This window comes from Neolamprologus brichardi, chromosome 9, assembly GCF_056152115.1.
Source record: "Neolamprologus brichardi isolate AB-2024 chromosome 9, ASM5615211v1, whole genome shotgun sequence".
In the NCBI taxonomy this organism is placed as follows: domain Eukaryota; kingdom Metazoa; phylum Chordata; class Actinopteri; order Cichliformes; family Cichlidae; genus Neolamprologus; species Neolamprologus brichardi.
In genome coordinates, this window is record NC_142112.1 from 28,402,655 (window position 1) to 28,429,411 (window position 26,757).

At 37.5% G+C, this 26,757-nt stretch overlaps 1 protein-coding gene across 1 annotated transcript; it reads left to right on the top strand.

Annotated features, from left to right (window-relative positions):
* Positions 1-871: 871 nt before the first annotated feature.
* cdh19 (cadherin 19, type 2) lies at positions 872-26,530 on the top strand. Its single transcript, XM_006794970.3, has 12 exons — positions 872-1,038; positions 6,994-7,372; positions 7,510-7,804; positions 9,588-9,707; positions 11,789-11,956; positions 13,024-13,211; positions 15,275-15,528; positions 16,771-16,907; positions 18,520-18,641; positions 20,602-20,719; positions 22,256-22,507; positions 24,830-26,530. Exons 2-12 carry the CDS (start codon positions 7,145-7,147, stop codon positions 25,342-25,344), a joined length of 2,397 nt encoding a protein of 798 aa, XP_006795033.2. The 5' UTR covers positions 872-1,038; positions 6,994-7,144; the 3' UTR covers positions 25,345-26,530.
* The last annotated feature ends 227 nt before the right edge of the window (positions 26,531-26,757 follow it).

Below are 26,757 nucleotides of genomic sequence, written 5' to 3' on the forward strand. Positions count from 1 at the left end.
CTATAATTTCTTAGGAAGAGGTACCTAATAAAGTGGCCAGTGCATGTAAATGGTAAAAACTTAAGCAGCAGGTTTTTTCCATTTAAAGGCATACTGTATGTAAAAGTCTGAATTTCTTCAGCTTCAGTAAAGTCCAACTCTGGAAGAAGGAGCCACACTTTTTATTTAAGTAGAACAAATAAAGCAAAAATACTGTTGAAGTCTTTCAGTGAAATAAAAAAAGGAAGTGGAAGAAAATGAAATGAAGGAGACCTGCCAGTTAAGACAGATGTTTCCAAATTATGCGGTGGCAGAAAATAAAATAAAAGGACATTTGTACATACAAAAACAAAAACTCTCTTGTAAGTGTCATTTATGATCTGAAAAGCAGATGATCATTTATCCTTTATTTTTCAGCATATGACACTAATTAACCCTTTAAGAACTCAAAGAATGTGGAGTACCTAAAATGATTTTCTTTGGAAAACGCTTGTAAAATCATTTTTTACACATATTTAAAATGCGACCATAGCATGCGGGAACAGCATGCTCCCTCATCTTGAATGTCAAAAAACAGACTGCTGGCGTCCTATCGCTTGCAAAAATAGTGACCTTACAGTGGATGAATTACTGTCCTGTCAATGTTCTAGCTCAACTCCAATAAGCGCAGGATTGTTCACAGAAATAGGGAGAAAAAAAAGATAGAAATCCATTTGTAAGTCTGGGCTGTGACTATTTGCATGGTGATGAAGGCCCCGAGTGTTCTGCAGTGTTCAGATGTGAGTCCCTAACAATAGACCCCGTGTTTGTTCTTCTTCAGGAAGTTTGAGAAGGGCAGAAAAGGGGCGAAGAAGAAGAAGATAAGGGGAGGTCGTCAGTGGAGGGGATTACGCATTGTGAGGGCTATGAGCATTTGCTTCTGCTATTGTGGTGACTGAATTGCTTTCCAGTACCAGGGTATTTAGTTAAGCAGATTGTGTTTTCTTACACTCAGCAATGATCTTCTTTGATGGCAGCTGGTGACAAGTGGCTTGGGTGACAGAAGAATTACACAAACAGGTAGGTGTGGTCTTGGTTGCTAAAGTGATTATCTTTTGTAAGAAGATATTTAGATGCAAGTTTATATATTCTCTAGAATAAGAAAAAAGAACACAAAGAATAACTTAGCTTGAAACATAAAAGCAGGGCACAGCTTCACTCCATGAATTCTAAATGAGTCCGTGGGTTCTGTGTATTAGTCACAGCAAGACATCTGTAAAGTTTTTGCTCTTTATAGATGGCTTTTGATGGAAAAATAGCTTCTTATGAAATACACTTTTTTTTTTCTATTGAGCAATTGGCTCCTGTGTATATTCTACATTTTCAAATGTTGAATTAATGAAAAAGTAACAATTAAATAGATTATTATTACCTATAATGATGTGTGTTCAGTGTTTTGGGTCACTTATTTGAGGACATGAAACGCAGATATACAAATACCTGAATATACCAAAAACATTCTCACTATACAATTAAACAACCAAGAGAAAATAAAGTGTATGTTATGTTAGCTGTTTATGTGAATGGACATGTGTGAATAAACAAGGACTAAATACTGGGCCACTCAGTAGCTAAACTGATGATTAGTTGTGGGATATGGAGGACCATGATTGCTAAAATTACAAACCAGTACAGAATGAAATAAATGACTCCATATATATGACATTTTATATAAATATATGCCTTCAAATGCACAGAAATTAAAGTTAGAATAAAAATACACTTTAAAAAGTTACATACAACATAAAATGCTATTTTTTTTTTTAGCAATTGATCGCTATAAACTTTTTTTTCCAGTTTTCCATTCCAAAATTTTCCATTTCATCAGTTAATTTAATTATTTTGAAATGGATTTTTCCTGTATTAGTTTAATGTTCTGTATGTCACCCCACCCCCACCACATTTCTTTATGTTTTTGTGCTGCATGATGCAAAGAGGGCTTGTCATTCAAAGTGTGTTATGAAATCAGACATCTGCCTCTTGTATAACAGAACAACTGATCAAGAAAATTCCACGCTGTCTTCATAATGGAATTTTGCTGATCAGTTTCAATAGTACACAAATAAAAGCTATTCTTGGGTTATGGTTTTTATTTTTGGTGTGAGAGGCAGCCAGGTCCAGATCCTGGATGCACCCCCAAATACATTCTGCTCCCTGAATCTAACCTATGAAATGCAACAACAGTGCTGCATATCAAGACATTTTTTATAAAGTGAACATAAGTACTCATAAAGAACAAACACAAATTAAGTAGATGAGACTCCTGATAAAAAACAAGAGAAGAAAACTTTCCAACAACCCCACAATTGAGTTATTAGATTCAAGATTCTTCCCTAAACTAATAATAGTAATTATAACTAATAAATAAACTAATCTAATCCAAAATTAATAACTGAAAACAGAACTGTTGGAAACTCCCAGCTCTAATTTCTAAGAGTCAGGAGTTACTAATATTGTTCTAATCTATCAAGAGTAATGTTAATAGTTATAGTAAAAATTGTTGTCTAAAGGAAATCTAATAGTTAATGAATAAAATTGCAAAACGCACCTGAAGAATAACATCTGATGGATGTGAGGGAGGCAGACAGGCAGAACAACCATGTTCCTTTTCTGGCTTTACATGTGGGCAGTTAAGCCTTCTATAGCCCATCAGCAGTAGGGACAAATCATTAGAGAGAGCAGTTTAATATGCATTAGAGAAAATACAGCAGGATGGTCAATGTACCAGTGCACAGGGGCATGTGTAAGAAATCCAAAAACACAATAATAAATTAAAAATGGATAAACTGATTCGTACCATGAAAATAACATGAAAATGGCACAGTAAATTAAATAATATAAAAGTAAATAAACACAAAGCAAGTCGTATCAATTCATGTATCAACTTGTAAATATATTCCTCAATGTTTGCATTTATTTTTAATGTCAAAAGTGATTAATTCAAAAGCATACTGACTTATTTATTCCATATGAGTCTGCCGTTTAAGTTATTTTCACTCAAAATATTTTCTCAACAAATATCTGATATCTTCAAGCTCGATGTAATACTTTTGTATCAAACTTTTTCTTATAATGAAATATAAATTCACTGATTCCTTTTATATTATTCTGCAATAACTCTAGTAGTATCACTTAATTACTGTTGATGAAAAAGAAAGGAGAGTAATAACAGGATGTAGTGCTGTTGCTGATTACCGTCAATGGAAATTCGTGACATTTTGCTAAGCAGCAATGATTTCCACTTGTGCACATAATAAAATCAAACAAATTACTTACTAACAAGTACATGATGGCTTGACATTCCCTGGTTGTTCTAGTTCATTCTCTGGACTTGTTTGACACCCCGAATTAGAAAACAAGTGCTACATGTCAGTGTTACTGTTTTATGGAGCTGAACAGTAAACAGCCAAGTCCCATGGTAGGCTCCCAAATGACCAATTAAGGACATTTTGTCTTAGAAGCTTGATCTTAAAGAAGTGAGGCTTAACAGATGTTTTTTTTCTTAAAGATTTCAAACAGTTGTATTCAAAGTGTATTTCAGTGCTTCCTTTTCTCAGTTATCATACACGACACCACTAAGGAGATAATTGACAGTTTATGCTTGAAAACCACAATAATTAATTATCTCATGAAGCTAGTGTTATTTAGCAGTTAGCATGAGCATTGTATATTGATACTGACATGTCATCCACAATGTCAAGTGAAAGCTGCTTTTTCTTTATTGCTGTGTTGCAGCATTTGTGTTGGCACATTAGACACAATTTAATAGCATCCCAGAACCATTCCTACAAAAGAGCGTCATTTTATTAGCTAGAACACATCACCATATAGGAAAATGATGTGACGGTCTCAGCGCATCTAGTGCTTAACATTGTGAGACTGCAGCTCATTGTCATTCTGTCATGTGGTAGAGTAGCGTTCTGTACATACAGGCTACAGGAGGTCTGCTAGAAATGGGAAGAGGGCCTATTAGAGGTAATGAATGGCTGTCAACCACAGGGCACTCTGCATGTACAGCATGTCATGCAGAATGAGAATTTCTTCTGAAAGGAACCGTGGAGTCCACTGATCTTTCTTTCTGTTTTCTTGTTTCACTGTTTTTTTCAGACCATATGCATACATGTAAAAAGTAATAACTATAAAATCATAATCAAATCATAATCTAAAAGTCTTTTATGTAGACTTTGGCAGGTTCACCGTTATTATCAAGTACTATTAAGATAGTTGTCACCCATGGACATATGTTTCACTTGCTCCTTAATGCTTGCTATTTACAGGCCTCGAGCTATTTTTTGGCCATATTATTTTCCCAGAATTTCATCAGTTATTTGTAGAAAGGCCCATCTTGTTAAATTGGCATTAAAAAAAAACATCTGTTGACCTGTGCACTATTTTGGCCACACTGATATCCTCGGGAAGATTTTGAGGCAGACTCTTTGGCATGTTGGCAGCTGAAAAGTTGCTCAGACAAACATCATTGAGGGCTCTTGTCTAGTTTTGGCTCAAGGCGTTCAGTTTGGGCGCATGCTTGGCAGCCCTATGAAAGACCATAACGGCTCACGATTCACTGGCCACTAATTGGAATGTCACTCCACGATGCTCGGAGATATGAATACGGCCTGTAAGGACATACATAAGCATAAACACATACTCTCTTTCACGTTCTGTATCGAAATTGAATTTAAGAAATAAAAGGCATCAGTAATTGATTTTACCAGCTCATTACAAATAGGTCTTGACAGCCAATTTACTTTTACAAGATTAAACATGAACACTATGAGCTATTAAAGCATTAATACTGCAGCTACTCTAACTGTTACAACAACTTCCTGGGGTATAGTGCATATTTCCACGGGAACCAGCGATGCTAACAAACCATGCACTGCTCCTGTGCAGCAGTCTGTATTAAAGCATTCGCATGGTGGGACTGTATATGTTATGTGGTTATATTGCAGTGTCAAAAAATCCTATTAAGATCGTTTAGAATTATGGCTATTGTGAATTCTATCCCTTAATGAGAACTGATCCCACTGAGTGCTGATGTATGGTTTGCTGCTTGACCGGAGAGCAGTATAAAGTTAGGTTAAGGTTTAATGAGAAGATAAATAATTTGTGTTGCTTCACCATGTAGGACAGAAGTTAAAGATTAAAAGTGAAGTGAAAAAATTTCGAGTCTTTAATACATCTAAAATAACATGGCAGAAAATAAAACGGGGGAAATTGTTGATAGACTATTAATAGTGGTTTTCCTGTGCAGCATAAAATATATATATTTATTGTCTCTCGTGGAAAAGAAAAACAACAGCACATTTAATTCCTATAAAGAGGATTGATGAATTTGTCCAAATTAAAGTCCTCTAACTTGAGCAATGCTGTCAGTGCAAGATAATGTATCTGTGTGGTCCTAACTAATTTGCTGTCTTGCCTGACTTTCATTGTCCTTACACTCTTGACCCTGATCTTGGTCCACATTATAATTGGTGCATCGATTTGACTCATAGTTTGTCAGAGGCATGTGTGTCTCTGTTTTCCATGTCTGGGGAGACACTGATCTAATTAGAAGTCTTCATTAGTCAGCTGCAGAGTGCAGTGTCATGCTTAAGGAATGATGTTCTGCCCCACCCCCGCCCTAGCCCCTTTCAGCACCACCATCACTATAACACAATACAGGCCCTTGTCTGGATTCAAAACAAAGGACTGTTTTCAGATGCTTTTGCAGGACTGCAGGATTATGAAAAAAAAAACTTCTCCTTTGATTTTCTATCTCAGATTTGTTAGATATCTGCTTTGTTGTTGTGCACTCATAGATATCAAACACTGCAGAAGTTGACAATATTTTTTTTATCAGAATCAACTTCCTAAATGCAGAACTGCAGCACTTTTAAATATTTCAACATTGTTAATAGTTAACCTTCAAGATGATCTTGTCAACAAGTGTCAACAAGTGATTTGGTTATATTTGCATTTTTATATGCAACAGCTGTGTCTCCCAAATAATTACGTTTGGATGCTTGTAAAGGACCCCTTCCAGATAGCCATCTAAATATCCAGGGTACTGTATGCTTTGTAATTTTACATCAAATTTATGCAGAACCTCCAATGTGGCCTGCTGCGGTTGCCATTATTTAAAGTTCTGTGTGAGGTGCCTCCATTGATCTACAATTTCTCTCTCTTCAAGTTGATACATCCTCTTTTTATCAATCTGCGTAATGGTGACAGAAGAGAAAATAGCATAGGAGGAAACATGGGGGCTGATCACAGTCAATCACAGTTGACATGGAGACTGTGTTGACATATTTCTAGGAAGTTTCACACTGGGTTAAGGCAAGTTTTGGCATAGATTTTCAGAAGGGTTTCCGGTTACGACATATCGGTGGTGTAGCATTTATATATATTTATCTCTAAACTTCAATCTTTTCCTAACTTTAACCTAAATAACTCTTGGTTATGCAGCCTAACAAAAACCTGACAAATTAGTTTTTAATTGCAGTTTTTCGTGAAAGTAAAAAATTAATTTAAAGAAAAAAGAAACTGGTATGTGGAAGTCCCCAAATAGGACAATAGGACACAGAATTTAGCCACTACTTTTAATATAGCATAAATTCTATATCCAAGTACATTCTAGTTGTTTTTGTGGATGTTTAGAATCCAATCGTCTAATTTACTAATCATCAGTGTTATGGCTTAGTTAATGCTATAGATTAGATTATTGTTTATTAATCAAATAGAGGTCCTCTCAATCATATTTACATACCGCTGACAAAAGACTGGCCTTTTTATTAACTAGAGCATGCAAATATTTTCAGGGTCAAAAGTAAATGTATTGTGATTAGTTCTCTTTTAATATTCCAATTTTTAAAATGCACCTTTTAAATCATAAAGATAATATTTTACCACTGACAGTTTTTTAATCTCTGTGCCCCACTGAGAAGTTCTTAGTGCAGACATTAATTGAATTGTTAACTTTTATTTTAGAGACATGGTCATGCATACAAACCACATCATAACAAGATGGGATGCAGCACTGCCAGGATCATGAATTATGGTGCTGGTGAATGAAGAATTTGTAACATGGACCAGTGAAACTACTATCCTCTGTCCACTATCCACGTGAAGTGCAGAGGAAATGTACGGATGGACTGTAAAAATGAGCATGCCGAGTGTTTTGGCTGTGGCGATGGTGTTTTTTATGATTCCTGGTGGGGTGCTGAGTGATATGAGAGGTACTCAGGGTCTGGAAGCCCAACAATTGGCTCAGGGGTCCACTCATTTGCACCGTCGCCTGAAGAGAGGCTGGATCTGGAAACAGCTGTTTGTCCCCGAGGAAGATCCTACTCCTCGTGTTATTGGCCAGGTACTGCTTCACATTGAATGTCTGCCATGTCCTTGATATGGTACTTCCCTTTGAAAATGCATGCTTTCTAGTTACCTCGGGAAAATATGCAAAATTAAAAAAAACAACTTTAATATACCTTCCTTTTCTTTTTGTAGCTCAAATCTGATTCTGATCAAGGTGAGTCTTTCATCAAGTACATATTATCAGGAGAAGGTGCTGGAGATGTGTTTGAAATAAACGAGTATACTGGGGAAATCCGGACACTGAAGAAGCTTGACCGTGAGGAAAAGGCGTTCTATGTGCTCCAAGCCCAGGCCATCAATAGATGGTCCAACGAACCAGAGGAGCCCCAGTCAGAGTTCATCATCACAGTGCAGGACATCAATGACAATGTCCCCCAGTTCCAGAATGAGCCATATGTGTCCAGCATTCCTGAGATGTGTCCAATTGGTATGTGTGAAAAAAAGTGAAAATGTCCCTTTATGAAATGTTGAAAACACCGACACTAACTACATCTTAAAAGGACATTTCTAACAGCCTTGGTTATGCTTTGTTAATGGTGTGCTTGTTAGAACACTTAACATTCTGATCTAGTGTTAGCAAGCTAATCGTGTGGCATTAGCATGCTCGTACTGGCATGTTAGCATTACAATTTAAACACGTCTTTGTCCAGGTCTAGCCTTTTTTAAAATTAATAGTGTAGGACCAAAATTACAATCAGCTGTAGGGAGTCTCTAAATCTAAATCTCAGCTTTTACTACTTAATGTGTAAATAAGTATTAGTAATATTAGCGGTAATAGCAATATTCGACATACATGTACTTTTTATTGACTCTTATAAGAGAATTTCTAAACTTCCACTTTGCTAGATGGCACTTCCTAGAAACAGTCAAGAATGAATGGGCTGTAGTTCAAACCCTTTCTGTAAGTATTAAGGACTCTTAATACTTACAGAGCCACGTTATTGCATTCGCTGCCTGTTGAACTTAGGAGAGAAATACTTAGGAGGCTGTTCTCTCACAATGAGTTGTAAATCTTTAACCCACTAATCAGCCTTCCTTTTAAGAATATCAACAAGAGCAAGAAGTCATTAGCATTTTTCACTTGAGTTTAGATTAATAATCAGTATTATAGTAGAAATTTTCTAAATTTCTTTCTTAAAATGGGGAAATAATTATTTCATACTTATACTATACTATACTCTTACTGACAGCTCAAAGCATTTTTACCTTTTATATCCATCACTCTTCTTCACTGCTCCCTCCAAATTAGTTTGTACAATTTCTGGTATTAATAGGACATGATGTCTAGATCTGTAAGGATCTGTCTTTTGTATTTAGAATATAATTCACAAAAAGGAGTAATTTATTTGCAAATAAACTTTTTCTGTCGTATTGATAAAAACTGACATGCTACTGAAATAAATTTTCTTAAATTAAATATTGACTGAAGACAATGAACAAAAGGTTATATGAATGTCTGTCATCTGTCCCTATTCAGGAAGTTAAAAATATTGGATTCTGTATGATAGCTCCAATGCCTTTATGGATAAATTTCTTAAATAATGTTATTATAACCACTGCCCTTTCATACCACAGACATTACCATTTCAATTTATATGTAATCTGCTTTAGCAGCATAATATCTAGCTCGTAATAAATCATAATGCATTTGACTCAGAAAGAGAAAGTGAGAGGGGAAGGTTGGAGTGAGGGCATTGTAAAATAAGAAATGCTGCGGTAAATCCCTGACTGTGTGAAAGACAGAGTGCTCTGTGGGAAGAAAGAACTAGATAGTGAAGAGGGCTGAGGGAGCAAAATATACTGTAAAAAGCAAAGCAAGGACAAGGATATGGTCAGTGGAGAAAATGCGAGTAAGTGTGAAAGATGGACAGATAAAGGTGAATGAGAACGAAGGAGAGAAAACAAGTGGCACGTGGAGAGTGAGATGTCACAATAGGGCTGGAGAGGCTGTCACGCACACCTGCACCGCCTTACCGAGTGGTGAAAGGCCAAGGCTGCTTTACCGCCCCCACCTTATCAAACCCTTTGCCTTAGTCAACATCCTTCCTCTAACCCTACCTCAACTATCCACCCTCTTCCATTTCCACTACTCCCCCCTGGAGCCAGTCAGACAGACCCTGCGGGACTATACTATAATCACTTTATTTCCCCATCGACTGGAACTGCTGCCTGAGCTAACTCTGACTGTGTGATCTGCTCCCCCCCCACAGGGACCACAGTGGCACAGGTGACAGCCACAGATGCTGATGATCCCATGTTTGGAAACAACGCCAAGCTCATCTACTCCATCCTGCAGGGGGAACCTTACTTCTCTGTGGAGCCAAAGACCGGTACATGATGCTGACAGATAGTTTAAACTAGCCATTGTGTTTGATCAAAAATGTCCGATCTTCACTTTTGGCAAGTTTAACATTTCTTTTTAATTATAAGATTACATAAACTTACTTGGTAAATGTATCTCTAAGGCTTCAGTCACAATCGAGTAAAACTGGACAGCAAACTGTGCAACCAGGAAACTGGTGATTGGCAGTAATTGTGCTGCATTTGTTTTGCCGTCTGGGACCAATTGCTAGTAGTTGCAGTAACCACTTTCGTTCACAAGGCAATGGTTGCAACTACTCTCAAATAGATTGTCGATGGTTTGCAATAAATCACCATCCAATTTATAAACACTGATAGACTGCCAGCAGGTTGCAATTAGTCTCCCCCAATGAGCAGAACTCATCTGCTCCATCAAATAATAAAACACACAAACGTGAGTTACTTTAGTTTGTAGTAGCCTATTTACTGTAAACGAAGCTAAATTTAACTCTGACAAGCGTGTTTTATATATGTGATAGTTGTCGAAATAGTTATTGGAATCAGCGACTAATTAGCAAGGAGAGATGGGTCAAAGCGGTCCTCTTGCTTTTTACTTAGTTCTTTGTCTTAGAAAATGCAGCTATTACTTTCTCCCTTAGTTTTGAACCACAAATTTGCGCTGTTTTGGGAGAATGTGGGTAATTATTAAAATCAACTAGCTGCCTCCATTTGTTTAGAAATGTATAAATTAAAAATCTGACCCTTTTAGATCTGAGAGAATGTGCCTGATGTGTAGATGTGTGGATTCTATGCAGTCTCCTTGTGGCACGTCCTCCCCTGACTTTGGTAAAGCACTTCCCGTCTGATATAGATAGCAACAGATTTGAGATTTATCACAGTTAATCGGGGTATTGTCGCAAACAGACTGCATGTAAGTGCCAACTTGATGCAATTCAGTCAAAAACTGATAGCAGACGGATTCTGTCTCAGTGCCATTTCGGCATGTTTTATCACCATCTTGACTTGCTAGCGCCAGTTTGAAGATGGCAGCTAACTCTAAGTGGTCTCAGAGCTGGTCTCTGTCTTTGAAGCAACCATTTAAAAGGCAAGAAGATCATACGTCGCATTCTCAGTCGCACTAATTTTCATCATATACAACCACTTTTTCCCTAGAATGACTGGAGCCTAAAAGAGCTATTGACAGATTTAGCTACTCCTGAGGCCAGTTAGACAAGTTCATACTGTGACAGACAATTGATTTTACTAATGCCCACATGCATCCCCGCTATTTTCTTGTGTAAATCCGAGGTCAGTTACAGCACTTCCCACACATGTTATTGACCTTAACTGTAATAAGTTGGGGGAGGACATCACGGGCATGGAATAAAATATTTTAATGCAAATTACTGCACTATGTAAAAGTCCAAATATGACTTTTTATATAGTGACTCTGAAGTTGGATGGAGTTGAACAAAAAAAATAAATAAATAAATAAATAAATAAATAAATATATATATATATATATATATATATATATATATATATATATATATATAATTTTTTTTTTTTTTTTTTTTTTGTTTAACTCCATCCAACTTCAGGGTCACTGAGGCACTGGAGACCACCCCAGCTACCACAGAGCATGTTTGATCTTTTCATAGTAAAAATGGTGAATATGAAAATGTTTACATCATTTCAACACAAGATTCAGTGAACATGATATTGAGATAAATTCAAATCCACAAATGGGCTATAAATTTGTTGGGTCAATCTAATTTGTTTGATTTAAATTGTTTACTGTTTACTGTTGCCCTCATCTTCCTGTTTGCCCAGACAGAGGAAGCATTAAGTCATCTGAAAGCCCTCTTAATATTCCTTTTTGTGCTGATTAAATTTGAAGACTGGACATTTATTGTGATGCAGTTTTACTGCACATTTTGCACAGCGTGCTCAAGTGCAAATTCAGGCAAAGTTTGTTTACTTACAGTTGATTGGAAAAAAAACCAAAACAAAACAAAAAATCACCCACAGATATATTTAATGCCGTCTTAATGAACCAAAGACTCCTCTTGGCCCCCTCCTCCTCTCTCCCTGTCTTATCTACCTGCAGGGATTATTGTAACATCTTGGCAAAATATGGACCGTGAAGCCAGAGAGCAGTACCAGGTGGTGGTGCAGGTGAAGGATATGCTGGGTCTCAGCGGCGGTTATTCCTCTTCCACTACGGTTACGGTCAGCTTGACTGATGTCAATGACAATGGACCCACATTCCAGCAGCGTGAGTCACAGATATGACTCACAGTGATGCAAACATTGGGCCATACACAGTGAGGGAATCAATGAAAGAGTACAAAGCACTGCAGTCTGTGAGGACAAGTTTAATATTATACCTATGAGCTATTTATTTGATCACACTTCTCCGGTTCGGGTGGGTGGTTTGTGCTGCATTCAGCTGTCTGTTATTCAGCCAGCAGCCAAAATTAAAAGATGGCAGGCTTGAGAGAAGAATGAGAGAGAGTGAAGGAGACAGCAAAGGCGATTGGGATGTTTTGCTCATTTTGCGCTTGTGTACATGCTCCATACACTGGATGAATTTAATCATTCACACACGAGAGGACATTTGTCATGACCTTTGGAAGCAAACCTCGCCTTCCCAGTGATAAACCCCACTAAATGAATGCCGTGGGAAGAAATCAATTCTGTAGGACTGAGACAGCAAGAATGATACCTTTAACTATTAATGTCCCATTCACATTCATTGAATCTCTCCCATGGATTTTACGTTCAGTCAAAAGGCCTTTTAAATATTGTATGGCCACACTTTACTTTGAACCATGTCCTATGTTTTGTCACATAATTGCAAATTATTATCGGCACAGTTTTTTTTTTCTTCACAAGCAGCTGGTTTCCTGTCGAGTGTCGCGTTCCACCCAGTTGTGGCAGCCATCCAAATGGAGTTGCTCAAAGACACAATCACATTTTCTCATCTTCTTATTACAGTTAGGCTGGGATTATGTGTTGCCACAACTTATCTTTGACTCACACAAATTGACCCTCCACCACAATGTTCTTCCTTCTTATCACTTTATAGACAAGCAGCCTCTCTTGACTAGCTATTAACAAGTTACTGTCAAGTTCTGTATACTGTGTTCGGGTGGAGAAACTTTTTCATTTGTTGTTTTTTGCTCCAAATTTAGCAACTTTTCAAAGTGTCATTGCAGACAGCACAAGTACCAGTTTGGTGTCAACTAAATTTTGTATTCCTTTTAATATCCTATTCCAAGGTTCATCTTCTGAGCCCAATGGCATCAGAATGATTCATAGAAAATATTCTTGTTTCTTCAGACCTTTACACTTTTGCTGTCCCCGAAAACGCAGCCATCGGCACCACAGTAGGCAGAATCATGGCAGAGGATGGAGACACTGGCCTCAATGCCAAAATGACCTACAGTCTGGAGGGTGAACTGGAAGAAAGCACTTTTATCATTAAAACAGACCCAGCAACACAAGAGGGAGTGATTCTACTGGCCAAGGTGAATCCATTTACAATATCTACCTCGAATATTTAGATTCTCTGTGAATATCTGTGCGTGTGTGTGTGCATTCTATAAATCTATAGCTGCTTATGAAAATGCAAAATCAGTAGAGCAGGTTGGTACTTGAAACATTCTGGTTTCTGTTTGAAGTCTGCAAATAATCTGAATTTACCAGTCACTTTTAAGCAAGCTTTGGTTACATACAGTTAAACAGTTCAAGTGGAGAGTAAAGGGTAGATTGCCTTTGTTGAACAACAATCTCAAAACTACCAGCTATACTCAATGATCTTTGCATGGTACAAGAAACCTTGAGCTTCTATTCAGATATGCTGGCTACAAAAAAAAAGAAGAAAGAAGAAGAAGAAGAAATGGCCGTTGCTTTGGAGAGGCTAAACCAAACAACTAAACCAAGATTTGTGTGTGTGTGTGTGTGTGTGTTTGTCTAGCCACAAGTCCTTCTCTGGGTTGGGCATTTGGGTACAGCAGTATTTGAAAGTACTTTGTGTTAAAACACAATGACATAAAACATTGAAATATTGAGAATAAAGTTTTAAATTTAAGCTAATGGCACTAATGTCATTAGTGCCATTAGCTGCCGGACCTTCTACAAAAGGCCTTGTGTAGATGACTTAGTAGATGAGTAAACAAGCCTGGATGACTTGGCTTCATTTGTGCAATGTGAAATAGGTAAAAATGGAGAGATGCAAGGATTTTGATGGTTACACCTTTGTGCAGTACAGAAGGGATGAGGCTGTATCAGACAATCGGGCTGCAGCTGATGACATTTCTCAAGTCCAGAAGAACCCAAGTACACACAAGAATGCATATTGAGATGGATGAAGGGAGTTGACCTTATTCTCGACATTTCCGCTTTATTCTCAAAAGAGTGTTTCAACTTTATCCTCAAAATTTCAACTTCATTCTCAATATGAATGATAAAAATCATCTTTTGACTATTTTTTGTTTCCTTAGGATGGCTCTAATAACAATCAAAATTGATAGGTGTTACATATTAATATTAAGAACCAGAAATTGCATTAAAGTATTCATATCTCACAAAAACAAAAAGGATCAGTACTATAGTCAGTTGCAGGAAAATGTGAAGGGACAGCAAACAACACACACGTACACATATATATATGAATGGCTTGTGTCAGTATAACCAAGCATTTGCACTAAACATACACGAGCCTAACTTTTCTTATAATCTGTTTTCAGTCAGTGCTCATAGTTAAGCTAAATGTCATGTTTCACTCCTTTGCAAACTGTCAGACTCCTGTGTCTATTGACAGACTGTGATTGACAGCCAAAGCATGCTGTGCAAATGATCAGCAACTGCTTCAACAGAACCAAGCCAAAGGGTGGTCTAAACCTGTGTGATATTGTCTGTGTGTGTGGTTATTTATTTATTTATTTCTGTATTTTTCAGTGAAATATTCACATCTTTTTGCAAAACCACAACCACAAGGCCAATTAATCTATTGGTTAATTCAGAGAACATTGAAAACTTATTGACCGAATTAGTTCAAATTAATAAGAAAAATCAGTTCCTGAATACCGTTACTACACTTATATAGAATGAAGACTGCTGTCTGGGTGTTGCTGAACTTATGATTTCACCTTATTCACTTTACTTTTTCACACTTATATGCAATACCTCTCTCAATTATAGAACAGGAGATTTCAATTTAGATGCCGTGATCATGAAATAAAATAACAAACATTATTGACTCTGTTTCTGAATCATTCTGGGAACGTGGTAATGGTTTGCATGCTGTTTTCTTATTACTAGCAGCATGTTAATCAAAACTGCAGCATTATTTAAGTGCATACTCACAGCTGGTAGCATATTGACACTAACTAAACAAGTTCCACATCCAGTCGCAGTCATGTCCTGCTCTCCTCAGAAAAAATTATCTGTTTTACATACAACTTTCTTTGTTTTTCAAAAGTTTTATCTGTTTGATTATTTAATTGCGATAAATTGTTTTTTATTCTTCTTGTAACAACCTCTGTTCTAATACAAGCCATAAAAAGTTGAGTATTTCTTTCCTTCGCAGCCTTTGGACTTTGAAGTTAAGAGACGTTTCGACATGACCGCCGAGGCGGTCAATGACCACGTGGACACTCGTTTTCTGAGTTTGGACGACTTCACTGACAGGACGACAGTGAAAGTCATTGTGAAAGATGAGGATGAGCCACCTGTTTTCCTCTCGCCAGTCTACGAGTGGAAACTTCCTGAAAATGCAGCTGTGGGAACTGTGGTTGGCAGCGTTAGTGCTAGAGACACTGACACAGTCAACAATCCCATCAGGTAATGTGAACTGCCTAAACCCGGAAGAATGGCATATGCCATCCGACTACCAGTACGATAATGATAAGGTAGATACCCAAGCTGGCATGGGCTGAACATCTTTAGACAGCTTCCTCCACAGGGTGAAAAATCATTTCATTTCAAATAGCGTTACCGGTTCGGTGCATCCATTTTTACCCTTGATCTCTGGATACCCTGTACATGGTCATATTTATCTCATATTACTTTAGTAGGAAATGAGCCCTGCTGAATAAATCATGACAGTTTTTTTTTTTTTTTTTTAACCTCACAGGCTTTTCTATCTATTGCCGTGGTATTATCACAAAGCAACGTTGCTGGGACGTGGGAATGTAATAAAGCACCATACGAGGTGGCATATGGAATTGAGATTTGCAGTCATTTGCAAGTGGGGCACGTTGCAGAGGAGACAGCCGCACTACTGGTGCCTGTAGTCCATCTCAGCAGAGCTTAAGAATGGCAGGTGCTGCATATCATCTTCAGCCTAGCGTCTATTACTGTCCCTTTGGTGACAGTGTCTCATTGATTAATAAATTCAGGCTGACATTTTAGTGGTTTCCGCAGTTCTAGTAAATATGATTAAAGTTGCTGTGGTCAAATTTCCCATGCTGTTATCAGCAAAGTAGCTCACAGAAAGATTGCATTACTCTGATATCCTAATTTACCAGGTTGTTCTAATCACTATTTATTAAGAGTCCAATGATGATGAGAAAGTGGTATACAATAAAAATGGCCTGGTTTGCTTGTGATAGTTACATTCATGCTGCCTGACGATTATTTTGACAAAAAATTGTAGACCCACTTGTCACCCATTACCAGCAGACAGGCCACAAAACATAATATCATGCAAGGCAGCTATTATTTAATTGCCATAAAAGCTTGTCTCTTTTTCCATGGTTATGAATTTCCATGTCTACCCGCGTTTACCTTCTATTTATACACTTATGTCAAAACAGAAAATGTCTTTGGTCAGATTAAAAATGATATTCATTTTAAATAACTGTGAAAATACAATGCCATCTGCATGAGGTGCTTTGTTTTCACAGTGTTGTTGTCGCTGTGTCAGACTAGCTCGTGTGTGCACTTGCTTTGTTGGATATCTGTCAACAGATTAAAAAATTGAGCAGTTTGCCTAATTAATCTCCCTGTGGTATCGCAATGTTTTGTTTGCCCAGAAAACAACCTTTCCTTCTAAATGGTATGTCTCCATGATTTTTCTTCCAGATACTCTGTTGACAAAAGGAGCGATACCACAAAAGCTTTTAAAATAGACCCAAACAATGGAACGATAACTGTCGCTAAGTCTTTGGACCGAGAGACTGCAGCCTGGCACAATGTGACAGTTGAAGCTAAGGAAACAAGTAAGGAGAGTTTCATGTTTTTTTATAAGAGCGTATGGTAATGTTAATGGTCGACTTATGGCACAATTATTCCCAAACGTGTGCAAAATATGTTCCAGCAATTTGCTGATGAGAAATCTACTATAGCAGAGATTCACAAACAGGGTTTTCAAGCACTGGACAGTGGATTGTTGTTTAAAATATGGAAATAAAAGCAACAAATAAATAGCTTGACTTTTAATTCCATTGACTTTAAAAATGTGTCCTTGTTAATTTACTCAATCATTCATTTTCTGCTACCATGTACTAATCACCAGCAGGTCATGAGGTTTCTTGTTAAATCACATCCCAACAGTATCTTAGCTTCTCCTTCACCCACTCACTCATCGACTCTCCGTCACTCCTTAGACACCAGAGTGTCAGGACTGAGAGATATATTCATGGAGTGTGTTATTCCACTTCTTCATGGAGTGTGTCATTTAGCCTCAGTCACACAGGCCTAGAGACTGTCATCTGGCAGCAAACCAGTTGGGTAAGGACAAATGTGTATTCCCTGACCAGTTGTGAGTGGTTGCTGGAGGTTGCTGTAAAATCATTTGGTAAAGTCCAATTCATACAGGCCTAGAGACGAGTCCGTCATCCTGTGCTGACCACTACTGCCTGAAGAAAAGTATGTATTCTGCAACTGGTTGACAACAGGTTGCTGTCGGTTGCTATCGTGAAACTGGTCGCAAAGAGGTGTACAGTGGTGTACTGAAAACCTCCTTTTGAGGGCTTTGGTAGATAGCGGATTGCCACGGTGACCTGTAGTTAAATTACTCACCAAGTGGTCGTGAAACCAAGAAATGAGTGATGCAAATTGGAAGTGAAGACTGTTGGCCTGAAAAAGTACATTTTGAAATGTGTTGATTGCAGTGGTGATGCCACAACATTAACTTTAAAAGTAAATGTTCTGCATTTTCATTTTGCTTCACATTTTTTCAAGCTTCACTACAGCAAAGAAAAATGACATACAAATTATGCACAACAACGGCAATATGCTGGCAACCAAAGCAATCAAAATTATTTTTAGGCGCCGCAACCTGTTTGTAACTGATTTTATCCAGCTGGTCTTGTGTTAAAATGCTGTCTTCATGCTGTCTTCGCGGTAAATGATAATGTCATATTTTTGTCATTCTTTTGCAGAAAAGAAAAAAAAGAAAGAAAAACAATTACATCTCCACTCTCAAAAGTCTACAACTTTTGAAGAGTAGAGATATTACAAGTTGTAAAAAAAAAAAAAAAAGCTTGCAGGAAAAAGTCAAATTTGATATATTTTCGTTTCTACCTACTAGTCGTTCGGTTTCCATCTCACAGACCAGTGGGTGCACCTCAGAAAAAAAATGTTGGGAACAGCTAGTGTAGACTGAAGCCTTAAATTTCCATAATAGGTATAACTGTTTACTGTTGAATCGTTTATTTTGTTTTGGTGAAAGCAGTGTGATGCTGGTGCCCGTTTTTCCCCCCGCATTCCTAAAGCTGGAAGACAGAAACATTTCTCAGTCTTAAGTGTTATTTTGACAGAGCTTTTACAAAGCATTTATGATACATGGACCCAGTGGACTCCAGCAAATGTCTATCTTCACTACTGCAGCGCAGAACCATTTATCCTCCTCTGTGGTGGTGTTCATCAAAGTACTGGACATAAACGACAATGTGCCAAGGCTTGCAAGAGATTACCAGCCATATATCTGTGAGGGGACGCAGGCAGGAGAAGTATGTATATTATGATGCACTGATGTTCATGATTTACTACACTGCAGAGTGGAAAGATGAATATACATGAATGTGAACTTTAAAAGTTGTGTCCTATAGTATTTCTATCTATCGATCTATCGATCAATCGATCGATCGATCTTCTTTACATTTTGGTTCCAAAGAGCCAGACTTGAAAATGGGAAATAGCTGTATTGACACAACACAGACTGAACTTTCTGAGGCAAGCTTTCTTGTATTTTTTTAAGTAGTATTGGAAAAGGTTTTCTGTAGATAGTTTTTCTTGACTTGCCACTTTTATGCCCTCCGATTATCCAGATATCTCAACATTTTTGGTGCAAAACATACTATGTATAGCAACCTGTTTTATCTTTGGCATTTTTCCTAGATTCATTGAAGAAATGAGAGCTACATTGGTACATCCCTTCAGTATTGTGTTTTTTTTGATGTTTGAATGATGGTAAATGTTAAGACTGTTAAAACTGGATTGAAATTAGGGTCTACCTTAAAATATAAAGCACCTTGATGCAATTGTTGTTGTGATTTGGCGCTGTATAAATTAAAATTGAATTGTAAGTGAGTGAAAAAGCAGCAGCCAGCAGCCAAGGCCTTCTTTCAAGACAATTATTGAAAGAAGGCCTTGTGAACTATCGCTAATGCCAACTTCCATAATTGACAAGAAAGTCTGGCTCCTTGGAAGCAAAATACAAAGAACAGAACTGTGATTCTCAACTTTTGCATAATACTGTGATATATATAGATATATCTATATATCTATATATCTATATATATAGATATATATAGATAGATAGATATTTGTGTAGGTGTGTGTGTGTGCTCAACAAATTTATTAGGTCACCACACCATGTTAGGTGAGAACTAGAATTAATTCAACTTGGGTAAAGAATTGTTATACTAATTGTATTCCTTATACATCTTTTTCCTATAATGCTGTAATGTAGTTGTGAAGCTAAACATTCCATATCAGAATAAAGATACGGTGGCCCTGAGAGGACAAATGGACTGCAACTTAAGAAAACACCAGTTTTATCATGATTCATATGATACTGATGATGGATTTTTAGGCTAATAGTTAGGCTAACACACTTACCTCTCGTCTTTTCTTTCCTCACAAAACCGATAGATCCTCCACTTCTTTTAAGTGTCTCCCAGCACAATTCTTAGCATATTTTGGTTCTGTTGTCGTTTTTCCTAATTCTGTTGTGTTTTGTGTGCTTCTGCAGCGTTTTTCTTATTGCTGGTGTTTTCTTAAGTTGCAGTCTGTTTGGCCTCTCAGGGCCACCATATAAAGAGGATGTTTTCATTCAGCAACAATAAAACAGGCTTTCCTAAGATGGCACGATGATACAGATTATCTAATGAGGTTCATTTATGCCACAGCTGCCGAAAATTACCAGGACTGGCAATTACCAAAATGATTTTTTTTTGTTTCCACCAGTACAAGCAATCTCTTTAATCAAATTGATAAATTTTAATGCTAATTATTTAATAAATATTTAAAAATTCATTATTTTTGTTATGCACGTATTTTCACATTTACTGTTTTCCAAAATAAAGCAGATAAAAATAGCAAACCACAATATTTTTGATAAAGTTACCAAATTACAGTTATTTAATTGCATTCCTGAACAGAAAATTGTTGCAATGGTTGAATTTTATGCTTCATTAATTTCAGTACAGTAGCTCAAGTTTGAGTATAAATATATGAAGTCAGGTTTTTTTGGTAACTTTTTTTTCACGTATTAATAACAATGAAATTTTTTGACAGATTTATAAGATGCCCATGTTTTCTTTTTTCCATGATAAGTGGTCTGATAAATTTGTTGAGCACTCTACAACTGTATGTATATATGAACAGATGGATGCAATTCCTCCTTACCTACTTTCATCACTTCTTGCAGCTTTGTTTTTTCTGCATTTTCTGTTTTTGTTCTCTCAGCTCATTCAGCTGCTCAGCGCTGTTGATCCAGACGACCCAGTCGAAGGACATCATTTCTACTTTTCTATGGTCCCAGAGAAGCGCATTAATCCAAACTTCACAATCAGAGATAATCAAGGTTATAGTCAAATCAATAATATACAAATGCATACAAATGTGTCTGCTTTAGAATTACTGGATACCATGCTCATTCAGTAACTATTGAGTTACATCAAACAGGCTCTTAGAGTAGCATAACGACTCACAACAAGGGAATCATTTAAAGCGTCTGTGTTGTTTCATACTCACAAAGTTGGCCAGTTAGCTTCTAAAGCGCAGTTATTACGCTGTATTACTGAATTCATTCAATCCACGCCAGAATGTTACTATGAGGTAATGCCATTATTCATTTTGGAAAGACACGACAACTAATTGTGAGTTTTAGAAGCTTGAGAAAGAATCAGAGTCACTGCTGCACCTGTTTCTCACATTTTGCTAAGTGTCTCTAACCTGTGGAGGCTAAAGCTTTATATTTTCTGTATAGACATATATGTGAGTGAGAGTGTTGCTTATAGTCCCACTTAGCTCTTTTTCAGAAAACAGGCATATTTTTCCCAAATTCACCCCAAAACATGTGCAGTGAATGATTAAAAGAAAGTCTAGAAACTAGAAAAATAATAATACAGAGATTAATGTGATGTCAGTCTAACAATGTAATCGGTCACAGTATGACTTGTTTTCCCTCCAAGTGCAACGAACCAGCTGCTGACTGACTCAGGGCTATTGCAGTGAGACCCTCAGCATAAACTAAATCTGTATAATTATACTTCTTGCTCCAAAAAATGTCATCCTGCAAATCACTGACATTTTCCATCAGATGCTTTAGGCTGTGGAACATAAATGAACTCGAAACCAGAAGAAGCCACAGTGTCCGATATGGTTCCTGCCAGAAAAGCAATGAACAACAGCTAAGTCATAACCTGCAATGATTTTAGGCTAAGGACAACATAACAGCGATATTTTTTTGATTAAAGAAAAAATAAATAAATGCATCCTGGAATATTCTGGGATGAAAATCCTTCTATAGGTTCTACTTTTTGTGTGGCTGACTGCCTTTTGAGTGAGCAAATTGAGGTGTTTGGCTTAGAGTGCACTCAACCCTTTTTTAGGGTTTATAATGAAAATGGGCAGCAAATTGAAGAGACATCATTGTTAAAGTACAGAGCATGTTTGAATGTGTTGAGTAAGTTAGAATGAAATATATGCAGGTGCAGCGTATGGGTGGTTAGCCACTCAAGCACAGCAGTCCAGTCAGCAACCAGGAAATGAATAATGAATCAAGAAACAAGTTTAATAAAACACATTTCCATATGCCACAAGGCTTATTTGACTCCAAATAAGTTTTTTGTTCAGTGCCTTCATGAAGTCTTAAGGCACACTCAGAAGTTAAATTCATTTTCCAAATTTACTTTTATACATTGACCAGAAATTGATTTGACAAGGCGCAGGGCTTTTTAGAGAGCCTGGTTTTTATTTTAAATTGCATTAAGTTTGTCTCTTCACAGGTTTTTCTCCTTGTATTGTCTTGACACATCAGCATTCACATTGGGATTCCTCATGTTTTTTTTAAAAGAATGCTGAACAGGGCATCTCTAACATTTGGCATACCTTTTAGACAACACAGCTGGAATCGTGGCACGCCGGAGTACTTTCACCCGTAAGGATCGAACCCAGTACCTTTTGCCTGTGGTGGTGGCAGACAGTGGCTCTCCAGTCCTCTCCGGTACTAGCACTCTGACCATTAGTGTGTGCAGCTGTCAGCCTGCAGGTCATTGTCCCACAGGAGGGGTGGAAGCCCTTGCTCTCTCCATGGGGGTGAGCCTACAAACCTTGTTAGGGATTCTGTTCTGCCTGGTCACACTCACAGGTAAGCAAGCATAATGTTGTCACATTGCATATCCTGTTTAAGTTTTGAATAGTGGATGTTTCAAATGATCAAACAATTTTTTAGTACTAGAAAAAGATAACTCCAGCAAACGCCAAATCCAGTTTTAAAGTGATCATTTAATTTGTTTAGAAAATCCTATTCAAACCTGAAAAAGTAATTGCCTCCTTGTTAAATCATGAACCTGTTGAAAAAGTAAAGTTGCCTAAATGTTGCAAAAAAGCAACACATCATGCCATGATCAAATTAAACCACTGAGAAACAAATTCATTGACATCTACCAGTCTGGAAAGGTTTACAAAGACATTTCAAAGACTATGGAACTCCTAACTATAATGAGAGCCATTATCCAAATAATAGAGAAATCTTGGCACAGCGTTAAACCTGCCCACGAGTGGCTGGCCTACCAAAATTACACCAAGAGTGCATGAACGCCTCATCCAGGAGGCCAGAAAAGAATCCAGAAAAACATCTAAAGAATTGAAGGCCTCACTTGCCTCAGTTAGGTAAGCGTTCGTGATTCAACAACAACAAAAAAGCTGAATAATAATGGTATTATGTGAGAGTCCAAGGTGAAAACCAATGCTGACCAAAAAGAACACAAAGTCTCCGCTTATATTTGCCAAAAAAACATCTTGATGATCCCCAAGACTTTTGGAAAAATATTCTGTGGACTGACGAGACAAAAGTTGAAATTTTGGGACGGTTTCCACGACTTGGACAACTTGCTATAATTGGTGGAACAATGAATTCTGCTCTGTACCAGAAAATCTTACAGGATAATGCCATCAGTTTCTGCCCTGAAGCTCCAGCACCCTCGGGTTATGCAGCAGGACAATGATCCAATACATCCCTCCACATCTATCTCTGAGTGGCTTAAAAAAAACAAAAACCCAAAATGAAGGTTTTGGAGTGGTCTAGTTAAAGTCCAGAATTAAAACTGATTTGAGATTTTTTGGCATGGCATTAAACATGGTGTTAATTTTCTAAAATGTACCAATGTGGACCAAAATTCCTGTGCAGCAATGTGAAAGACTCATTCCCAGTTATCACGAATCTTTTTTGACACAGGGTCAAGTAGGTTTGGATACCTTTTTCCCACAAATTTCTCATGTTCATTAACAATTTTGCATTTATGTGGGTTATTTTTGTCTAATGTTAAAATGGAGACAGAAGTATTTCAAATATGCAAAAAAAAAGAAGAAAAAAGTAAGGGGACAAGTACTTTTTACAACACTGTTGCCTATCTGTAGCTCCTTTTGTCCGCGTTGTGGAGAAAGTGTAGAAGCATTTTAAAGTATTTCCAATTCTAATTTCCACTTTTAAGTAAGACGTCAGTTTTGATACGACGTCACTACAAAGTCTGACTGGAATAAAAGATGTCGAATCAAACAAGAATATTCAATTAAAATAAACTGCTTTAATAAAAAATACACTGGAAGAGTGAATTAGTAAAATTTGTAAAGTACATTCAGAGAGGATTTCACAGGTAATTGCTCTTTCATTCAATATTACTTATGGAAAAGGAAACCAGTAAATCAAACTCCCGAGATGTTGGAGTTTTATAACAGCTTCACTGAAACTGTCGTTAAAACAAGTCACTGTTTTCCAGCAGGTCTGTTGAGCTAAAGCAGTTCCAGCTCACATCACTTTGGCAAGTATGCGAATGTATGTTAAATAGCAGGATTTTTCATTAACAAATTTGCACTTTCATTTGAATCTGCCTTTTAAGACTCACCAGCGTGCCTTTAACACACACTTTTAAAATGCTGAAAGCTTGCAGAGCAATGATGTCAGGTAATGTGCGTATTGGTTGCAATACATCAGTAGCAATGCCATCCTGGGACACTGATGGGTTTGCATAGTGAAGAGCTTTATTATGACCTCGGCTGCTTTGTGTCCTCCCTGTGCCCATCACATGAAAGATTAATGACAAAACCTGCTATGCTAACATTCTGTTGGATGAGAACAATAGCTGATGAAAACCCGGCAGAAAGAAAATAACAACAGTTTTAGTATTCTGTGCCACATGGAGCAAATAAAGGAACACTTTCTTTGTATGTGAGCTGAAGTAAAATAAACAAACAAACAAACAAACAAAAACGAAAAAGAATGTATTGCCTAATTTGCCATCATTTAGATTTTTTGCATCCACAAAAACAAATCTGGCAGCTATTACTTTTCGGTGTGCTTGTACGCAGCATGCATGCTCCATCGGGCACTGTAGTTTTTTTTTTTTTTTCCTAACAAAGCTCATGCCTTGGTGTTTAACTGTAATGATCTCCTACTGTGTTGTGTCTGCAGTGCTGTCAGTCGTAATGCTGATGGTGAGGAGACACAGGAGAAAACAGCAGGAGGGACGTGAGGTGGAGGTGAAGGAGCTGGAGCTGCCTGAGACTGTGTCGCAGAAGGTGTTTTATTATGGAGAATCAGGAGTTGGAGGAGGGGAGCTGGACTTCTGCCAACCTACTGTCCCAATGCGCCCCCACCCCAGGAGAAGGGAGAGGAGGATGCGAAGGGAAGACGTCAGGGCCAGCATACGAATGTCCCTCCGAGAGTCGCACCTGATTGGTCCGGAGGACGAGGTCTTCAAGCAGTTTATTCTGGACAGGCTGGCAGAAGCTGATCAAGATCCTTATGCTCCTCCTTTCGACTACCTTCAAACTTATGCATATGAAGGGTCGGGGTCTCCCACAGGATCTCTGAGCTCACTGGACTCTTCTACTTTGGAGTCCGACCAGTCTGTTTGTAGTCCCAGACCCTCTTTAGCAAGACTCACGCCATGGTACGGTGCAAGAGAGGAAGACACACTCTTTTAATCTGATTTATTAAACAAGCGCTCCTGTTCCTGAGTGCATGTCCAAGAAGCACTCATGAAGAACGTGCAGTCCAAATCCATGTTAGATTACTGGTGAGTCTAAATTGGCCTTATGTGTGAATGTGAGAGTGAATGTGATCTGTCTCTCTTCAGCAATAGAACAGCGACCTGTCCAGGGAGTACCCCGCCTCCTGCTCTGTGATGGATGTGTTAAGAGTTGACTCGAACAAAAAGTTTGACATTTTGTGAAGTAAAGTTTCTGATTGAGAAACTGTATTTATCAAAGTGTCAGTCTCCTGCATTCTTTTATTGATAAGATCAAGCCTTATATAAAAACAGATACACTTTGTTTATTTTGTATATCACTGCTAAATAACATGAATAACTTAGACTTCATGATATGATATTGTTTCTATTATAATGGAGTTTGAGAGCATAATTAATCACTAGACGTTGGCTATGTTAAATGTGTCAGTGATTTAAATGACCAGGGCATGAAAGACTGACCTGCCATGTTGCACAATATCATCAATCTTGTTGTCTTATTCAGCTGATCAGCGGTCAGGATGCAATGTTGTATGCAGCGACCAAGACTGGAGCTTGCATCTTTTTTCTCCTCAAAGCCAGTGATGAACTATTTCTTCTTAAAGCTTACATTTTTGTTTTTATTGGCGATGTGGGGGGAACAGAGCACGCCATATTTTTGTTTATCCCGTGAAGCTGTTATAGTTGTATTTTTTGGAAGCAGTCACCTTCTGATCAGGCAGTATCAGGGCATCCAAGTTGTAGTCAGTCAATATTTACTTATAGATGTGTTTTGTCCTCCACCAAGAATGGACAAAAATAATATAACATGGCTCCTTGGCTTCTTAACTTGGTGACTGTGTTCAGCTGTGAGCTGTTTATCTGTTGCTGCATTAAGTAGGGAGTGCTCAGTGGCTTTATTAGCTTTTTTTTTTTTGCTGGAAACTGCTCTCTGTTGCAGCAGGAAAATAGGCTGTTTATAACAGTGTTCGTACGCTGGAAAACCAAAATAATGAGTGCAAATAGGCTAAAGTGCTCTTTAAGCTGAAGAAAATGCTATGTAACTTACATGGCATTGATTCATTCCTATAAGCAGTCCTGTGACATGTGCACACTTACTACTCATTAAACAAACAAACAAACAAACAAACAAACAAAAGGTAACTGAGACAGTTTTGTTGGTTGGGCTGAATATTACAAAATCATCTTATTTGTGAAAAAAATCATATGCTTGTTATGCAGGGCCATGTTACCTGAAGTGTTTTTTTTTAATATTGAATGTTATTTATTTTATTCTGCTGTTATCAAGTTTTTCTTTTAAGGTTTATTTCTATTCAGAATTTAATTCAACAAAGTAAACTTTCATATATGTTATATTCATTACATATGA